Source organism: Aquila chrysaetos, chromosome 12 (genome assembly GCF_900496995.4).
Source record: "Aquila chrysaetos chrysaetos chromosome 12, bAquChr1.4, whole genome shotgun sequence".
NCBI lineage: Eukaryota > Metazoa > Chordata > Aves > Accipitriformes > Accipitridae > Aquila > Aquila chrysaetos.
The window spans coordinates 24206289-24214328 of record NC_044015.1 but is presented as its reverse complement, the minus strand read 5'-3'; the positions used below and the strand labels follow the sequence as shown (position 1 = coordinate 24214328).

The window sequence follows — 8040 nt, the reverse complement described above, 5'->3', positions numbered from 1 at the left end:
GCAGCAGGTGGCCACGTAACGGGCGCTAACCCAGAGCCAGGCTCTGCTTTTAAACCAACCGGCGCTGCTGGCCCGGTCGGGGCAGGCAACGGTTACGTGCGATGGCGTTACTCTTCTTTTCGGAAAGAGAGCGGCAGGGAAAAGACGGGCCTCTACGGGCACCGGGGCGGGGACACCGGGCCCTGCCCGGCGCGGGGCGGTGGCCGGCAGAGGGCTCCCTCCCTGCGGCAGCCGCGGCTCCTGCCGGCCCCGCCCCCCGCAGGGCGGTACCGCCCCGGCCGCCGGGGAGGGAAGCGGGGTGGGCCGGGTCCTCCCGCCCCTCGCCGGGGGGCCCGCGGCGAAGGGCGGGGCCGGGCGGAGCGCCGCTGGCCCTCATTGGCGGAGGCCACTGCTAGCCGCGCCCCCCGAGAGGGAGCGGGGAAGGCGGCGCAGCCCGCACCGCGGGGCTCCCGTGGCTTGCCGTGAGACGGTGCCGCGGCTGCCGGCGGGGCCGGCGTTGGCGGGAAGGAAGGCGCCGCCCGCGGCGACGGGCGCTGTCCCGGTTGTTTTCGTGAATACGGCGGGCCGCCCCTTCGGCGGCGTCGCTAAGGGACCGTCTGTCAGTCCCCGCCCCGCGTCGCCGCAGCCGCCGCGCCGGGCGCGGAGCGGAGCGGCTGCTGGCACATGGCGCGCTGCGGCGGCGGCGCCGCGCCGAAGGGCCCCGGCCCGGCGGCGGTGGAGCGGCAGCGGCTGAAGCAGGCGCTGGCCGAGCAGCTCCGGCAGGACCTCGGCAGGTAGGCGCGGGGCGGCGGCCGAGCCGGGGGGGGGCGGCTCCAGGCGGGGCGGCTCCAGGCGGGGCGCCGGGCCGGGCCGGGCGGGGAGACGGCGGTAACGGTGCGCTCCCGCAGGCTGCTGACGGAGGGGACGCGCTCCGACGTGACCATCCGTGTGGGCGAGGCGGCGCTGCGGGCGCACCGGGCGGTGCTGCTGGCGCGGGCGCCGCGGCTCTTCGCCGGGCTGGGCCGGGGGCGGCCGCCCCGCGAGGTGCTGCGGCTGGACGGCGTGGGGCCCGCGGAGTTTCGGCGCTTCCTGCGGTGAGTGGGCGGCCGCGGCGGGCGGGAGCGCCGGGGCAGCGGGCACCAGCCTGGCTCTCCTCGGGCTGAGGGGCTGGCCTCAGCACTACTTCTCCTGTGTCCTTCCTCTTCTTTTTTCCCCAGTATGAACGCCTGTTCTAAAGCTTTCCCGTTCAGAGCAGTATCTTCGTAGCCTTCCTACAGTGTTTGCAGAGGACTTTCCTGTAACTTACTAATTTCCCTCTGCCTTCGTCCCTCTGCTGACAGCACACAGGTATACTCTCCACCGTAGCGTGTTTTTTATGGTATGTAAGGCTTTGTAATAGAACAAGAGAAAAACCAGCAAAAATCTTGAATGTATACTTTAAAATTGTCTGTGCCTACTAATACCCTTGTTAGCAAGATTACCGAATGAAAACAACAAAGAAAAACCACTCTAGTGTCATGTTTAAAAACAAACAAACAAAAAAAAACCCAAAAAAACAAGTTATTAATCTGGAAAGCTAGGAGGACTTCATCAAGTTAGATGAAGATACATCAAGAGGATGCATCAAGTTAGAAACTGCGTGGTCATCACTTAAGTCCCAGCGATCCATGGCCTAGGCCAAACACAGCACAGCTTTCCTACCGAACTGGGATCCCAGAGCGAGGCATGCCACACTGTCGGTGCAGTGTGGGGGCTGGCTGCTCCCCAGGGACTGGCACAAGGGCCACCGTGTTTTCCCATTGCCAGCTATTACCACGTATCTGACATCTCACTTGTCTTGCTCCAAGCCTTAGGTGAGTACATCAGGGGTGTTGGCCGGTGCTGCCACCAGACCTTGCAATCCTTCTTGCCCATAAGTGCCTCTAATCCTTCTTTCAAAGAACTGGGCAGCGCTTGTTTTTCTCTAACAAAGCTGTGGTGGTGCCACCTACCTTCTATAAAACAGCGTCGATGTTAGAGCCGATCCGCGCTTTGGGGCATGCACGGGAGCAGTGGTTGGCATTCTGGGATTTCAGATGAATTCAGGATGTGCCTAGAAAATGTATGGACTTGCAGGCTCCTGGAACTGTTGGCAAGAGGAAGGGGAAGGTGTTGGCAGTTTTAAAGTTTAGTGCCTAAAATATAACCTAGGCTGACCTCTCCCTATTGGTTTCACTCATTCTCTCCTTAAATTTGTAAATAAGGCAGCAGATGGCTAAAAAAATGTATTCAGAGTACTAAAGTTTTAATAAGTATGAAAGAACTTTTTGAACTGAGAGTAGTATCTAAACCACGGAATCATGGTAGTTGAACAGGCTGATAAACTGGCATTTGTTAGGTTACTATCAAAGTCTAGCAGGAGCATTAGCAAAAGAAGAGGTAAGAAACAAAACAACATGGTTTTTGTTTCGTATTTTTCTTAACGCCATTATTTCTTCCATTTCATTAATTTGCTTCACATTCATGTAAGTGGTGGTACAGAAGACTTTCATGCAGAAGCATGACAATGCATATTTTTTAAAAAATCCAAATTATTTTAATTTGGAAATCGGGAAATAATTATTTTGAATAATTATTTTAATTATTAATATACTGTTGTATCATTCCTTTGTTTTCCTAATGGTAAGCACTTAATATGTCTACAGTTCACTGATACTTGCTTTCAATTTTGTCTGTGTTTGCTGGAAGGCAAGTAATGATCTCTAGAGTCCTGCACGTTCTCCAAAAAACATGGTGTTGAAAAACACCTTTAAACTCAAAACAGCTCATGTAATTATAAGCCTTTTATTTTTTCACTGTGAGTTTAGATTCTTCAAATGAACCCCCCTATATATTCTAAGCTATGTATGAAGGGCATTTTGCAAGATGGTTGGTTTTTCTTAACTTTGTCTTCAGTGCTGTTTGATACTTCAGCCTTTGAATCCCCTAACGTAGCACATTCTGTGAAAATTTGTGTCCCAGAATGCACTGGAGTTTGACCACAGTGAACTGCTTTGGACCAAGGAAAAGAAGCAGCTTTGGTTGAAAATAGCCTAATTTCATTGTTCAAATGATAATTTCTGCTAGTATCAGTGGCTGTTGAATCTCAGTGGTTTCTTATTGTTAAGATGCAAATTAATTAGATCTTCACAAATCCAAAACAGTGCCTTAAATTACAACCTGAAGTTTACTGGAAGCTAGCCTAGTTCTTGGAGCATGTGAATTGCCATGATGAGTTGTAACAAAGACCTGTAGCTGCAGTTGAGCTCCTGAGAAAAAATTGTAGTCTCCTACAAAAGTACTAGGTATTCTGGTTATAAATATTGTTTCCCTGTAGAACAGAAGTGGAATACTAGTACAGTATTGAAGAGTTCATCAAAGCTATAAAAAAATCACATTCCTTTTCCTGTTTGTATTCAGCTTTTCTTTTATCTTCCCAAGCAAAAATCATCTTTCCTTGGGGATTTGGGGATTTTTTTTCTCACAAGCTATATCTGGCGTGCATCTCAGTGAGATGTACTTCCTTTGGGCCTCTGTCTCTCTTAATCAGGAGAGATGTGGGCTATGTGTCACTTGCATGCTGAAGGCTGTGCAGCTCCTCTTGCCCAACTTCTGAGTGTTTTTGAGCAGGATGGAGGACATGGTGACCCCACGCTGATCTTTCTGCATTGCCTCAGCATGAAATAGATGCAAGCACTGCTTTGTTTCCCTCCCTATACTTGCACTGTCTGAGGACACCAGCAAGAAACTGCTGGTCACCAAGAAATGCAGCATCCATATTGTAGACGCCATTCACCTTATGTTTTTGCCTGATGAAGCTAATGTAATATTGACTCTGCCCTCCAGTAGCCTTCTGTCACTCTCCACAACACAACTAGAAAAAGGTCAACAATTGCAAGTACATCAATGGCAGGAGATTACTGCTCAAGCAGGGTTCTGCAGTCTGCCTCAAGAAGAGAGAAACTTAGCATCCCTGAAGGACAACAGCCTGTTGCAGATCATTAATAGGTTGCCTGCTGAGAGGCAAACTGCATTTTATCCTTTAAGTTGGAAAAAATATAGCTTTAGAAATAAAAATGTAGTTGTTATTCTCATTGTCTCCTGATATTTGTATTAAAGGGATCTGATTTAAGAAAGGACAGAGAAGGACGTGCTGACAGTAACATCCAGTTAAAAAGCAATAAATACGGGTCAAATACAAAGGAATACAATTGTCATTGTGACATTTACTGCCATGGGGGTTAATTTGCAGTACCAGCAGCTGATTCAAAGTAGACAGCCAATGCTTCGACCGTGTTATGTATAGTTCTGTACCAGGCAGTGGAAGGATGCTACATCTGGCTTAAGTGCAGGCAAAACCATTCTTGAAGGTAAACTCCTAGACAGCATGGCGACAGTAACTTCTTTCTGTAGACTCTATGCACACCTTTCCTTTGTAGAAAAAAAATCTTAGGCTGTAGCAACTGCTATTAATACAACAGATAGATACCCTATAGCATTGTTCCGGTTTCATCTGTCACTTAGTCACACCTCTTGCAATCTCATTGTTACTCATATCTATCAGAATCTTTTCTGTGTGCGGGGCAGGGGGGGGGCGACGGACAAGGCAGAAGGTGGGGTACCTGTTAAAATTACGTAACATCAGACTGACACTACAGAAGATGATGGCTTAGCTCTACTTTCAGCTTGACCTTCTCTTGCATGTGAGGTGTTCATAAAGCAGTTGCACCAAATACAACACAACTTGTTTGTGAATATTTGTTCTTTAAAAACAGTTCCATAGCATTGGATTATGAAGCAGTGAAAAAGGGAAATATTTCTTTAAATAACCTGTGCATGAGATTATTCTTGCTGATTGCTAGATTGTCATAGTCCCCATTGGATACTGGCTATTTTGGAAGAAACAAATGTGACTTCTGCTCATGTACACTGAATTCCTTTACACTTATGCCTCAGCAGTCACCCTTAATATCTAGGCTTGTGCATTACCCTCTTGTGGGTTATGATTGCAGGCCACTATTTCAGAAGAACAGCATGCCTCCCATGTTCTTGAGATTTTGTGGGTTATACAGTTTATTCTGATATGGTCCTTCCCTTTTATCATCTTATCACTTGTGCCTGTTGATGTGGTGTACCCTACCATGCAAGGAGTATCTTCTCTGAGTGACTGATTCATGTAACTTGAAAACAAGCTAACTGCAAAAAGTGCTTTCTGTGGCACTTGCAGGTGCATTTTTTGGCTCAACAGCTGTTCTTTTCCTTGCGTTAAGACATAATCAGCAATACAGCTGAAAAAATCATCCCTCCCAAAACAAATGGAATTAACAAACCCTGCCCTACAAATATGGGTAACATGGGAGATTTGACGTGACTGTCTTAAACTTTGTGAAACGATAAATCCTGAATTGTGGAAGTTAAAATGCTCTGTAAAGGCTTATCTCCAGTGAACAGTGAAAACTGAGAAAGTTGAGAACAAATTATTGTGAACCAAAGGGTTTATTTCCCAAGTTAAGGGATTAAGGAATTTGCTCCTCTGAATAGCTAAGCTGTTCTAACTAAATGGCTTTCATTTATACAACCATATTCTCTGGTCTAAGTTTGTTACTACAGCACCAAGTTAGTTTGTTGTGGTTATAAATATGAGCTAAGCTAGTCATTGAGAATAATTAGACTTTGGTAAGCAAGGAAGGAGGGAGGGGAAATAAGTAAGATATCTAAACTACAAGCTTCATGTAGTTTTCATTCTATGTCCTGTTGTGGGAAGAAAGCCTTTACCATGATGACTTGTTTCTTTTGATGAAAACAGGCTTTAAACACATGCCAAAGAATGGCAAGCTTATCTCCTTTCCACATACATAGAAACAATGAGTTTGTCTTTTTTCTTATTGGATGTATTTTTTTGATCTATGTTTATATCTACTCTCAGTTTCTCAGAGGAAGTTGAGAAGCTAAACTGTCAACTCGCAGTATATTCGGTATGTGTGTGATATTAACATCTTGCTTTGGAAAACATAGTAACAATGCCATGGATTTATGCCCCAAGACAAAAAAAGTAATTCAATTTGTGAGAAATGGGTAGAAACCTTTCAGTGGGACCATGACTGCTTAAGGTCCAGATTCTTCTTCTTTGTCTGAAATGCTTAGCTTTCACAAGACACTGGAAAATTTAATCAGCACCTATGTGAGGCAGCAAAGCAGTTGATGTTCCATCTCATGAGAAATTACTGAAATACTTGTCTCAAGAAATCAATTAAGTTAAAATAACCATCTTAGCTGCAAAAATCAAGCAGATGGTTCTTTTAGCAAATCTGAAGGGAAATGGAAGAATCTGAAGTGATTAAGATAGGTTGAAGTTGTGCATACGACATGCCTAACTTGCACTAACAAAGATTCACTGCTATAGGTGTATTACTGAAATATTTTTGCAAGCCCACCAAGATTAAATGCAGCACGTGAGAGTATTTGCTGCAGTTGGGTTTGCTAAAGACATCAATGCATTAAAACTGTGGGCAGGGAGTAGTTTAGAGACTTCCTACATTCTCAGTGTTATTGTTATTAACAAATGTTGATAGATCTTGTTTTTATTTTGGCATTTAATTGTGACAACACATAGCTTTATTTAAGTAAAACTGTATAATATGGTATTTTACACATGTACAGAAGATATTTCAGTGCTCATCTAGTTACTGCATGAGGTTCTGGTATGTGCTATACCAAGTTCCTGTTGAAAACAATACACAGTATCTATACAACTTGTAAATAAAAGAAAAACATAATTTGTTTTGTCTGTTTTCATTAATTGTATTATCCCACACACTACCAAGTAAGTATCCTGTTTTGGGCATCTGTACTTGTCCCTCTATTCTAAAGTTACCATACTATCTTTTTCAGGGCAATTAAACTGATGCACTGTCAAACAGCAGAATTTCCTCTTTTCCTGTGTCAGACTGTTGTGCTGACAGCTGCTTGTTATCCGTAGTATTTATGATGGAGAAGTTTCTGATTTTGATAGATTTTAACATTACCAATCAGTCTGTTTTGCTAGCTGATAGAAAAAAACATCCAAGATTTAAAAAAAAACAAAACAAAACAAAACACCTCTCCCCTGGCATTAATAGCTTTTGTTCAAGCCTACTTTGTAATCTCTTTACTAATGCTCTGCAAATTTGGGCATATATGCAACATATCCATAACAAAATGTACAAGATCCTGTCTGTTTAAACAGCTAGTGTCTGAGAACTCAAAAGCACTTCTCTGGTGACATAAATGACGTGTGTGTATGTATAACTTTAAGGAGAACATGGGTAAGGAGAAGATGGCAGGTAACTCTTCTCCAGATGGGCTCTTGGTGAAGAATTCTCACTGGGAGCAAGTGGATGCTGCTGTAGGGAGCATTTGAAAGGCGGATGCCTAATTAGTTGAGAAATGTTATTTATTTATTTATTTGGTTAACGACTACTTTGGGACAATGGAAAAGGCTGTTCTAACAGCTTTCAGTAAAGTTTGGTGATGATGGTGTTAATTCCAGTGACTTTTAGTGTTCTTGGAAATAACAACAAAAAATGGGTTCCTCATGCTTTTAAATATGGTATTTCATGAAAATAAAACTGCCCTTTTTCACTTCCCTTCTTATTTGTATTATTTCCATGGTCATTAGTGGCATACAACATTTCTGTTTGGGATTTTGTCAGTCTTTCAGACAGTGGGTATGGCCCACAGTAAGGAAGTGTACCTCTTGACTCGAAGGACCAAAGATCATAACTCAAAATTCTTTTTCAACCAAAATTATTAGCTTAGGATTTTCTTGTGATCATGTTTTTTATATTTTTAGTAAGCATAAAAATGTCTTACTGATTCTAGTCAGTATTGGCTTTGTGGCTGTTCTGAGAACAGAATTGCATGATTGTTCTTCTGAGACTTCTATGGTTTTCAAGACTGTGTGGAGTCATGCATCAACAATTGATAGAAAGAGGTGGGCCTTATAGAGCTCTAAGGCTGAGAAACTTCCCAAAGAATTTAGCCTAAGTGATTTGGAATGAGAAG

At 44.4% G+C, this 8040-nt stretch overlaps 1 protein-coding gene across 3 annotated transcripts in view; it reads left to right on the top strand.

The window, feature by feature from the left end:
- Positions 1–442: 442 nt before the first annotated feature.
- Positions 443–8040, top strand: part of BTBD8 (BTB domain containing 8) — a 44330-nt gene continuing 36732 nt past the window's right edge. The window contains exons 1-2 of one of the 3 annotated variants that reach the window (XM_030032867.2): positions 443–773; positions 888–1073. In XM_030032867.2, the coding sequence (XP_029888727.1) occupies positions 664–773; positions 888–1073 (296 nt within the window). In that variant the 5' untranslated portion in view covers positions 443–663. Of the gene's footprint in view, positions 774–887; positions 1074–1196; positions 1327–8040 lie in introns of those variants that run through there. The other 2 variants (XM_030032868.2, XM_030032870.1) reach the window with 2 other exon arrangements.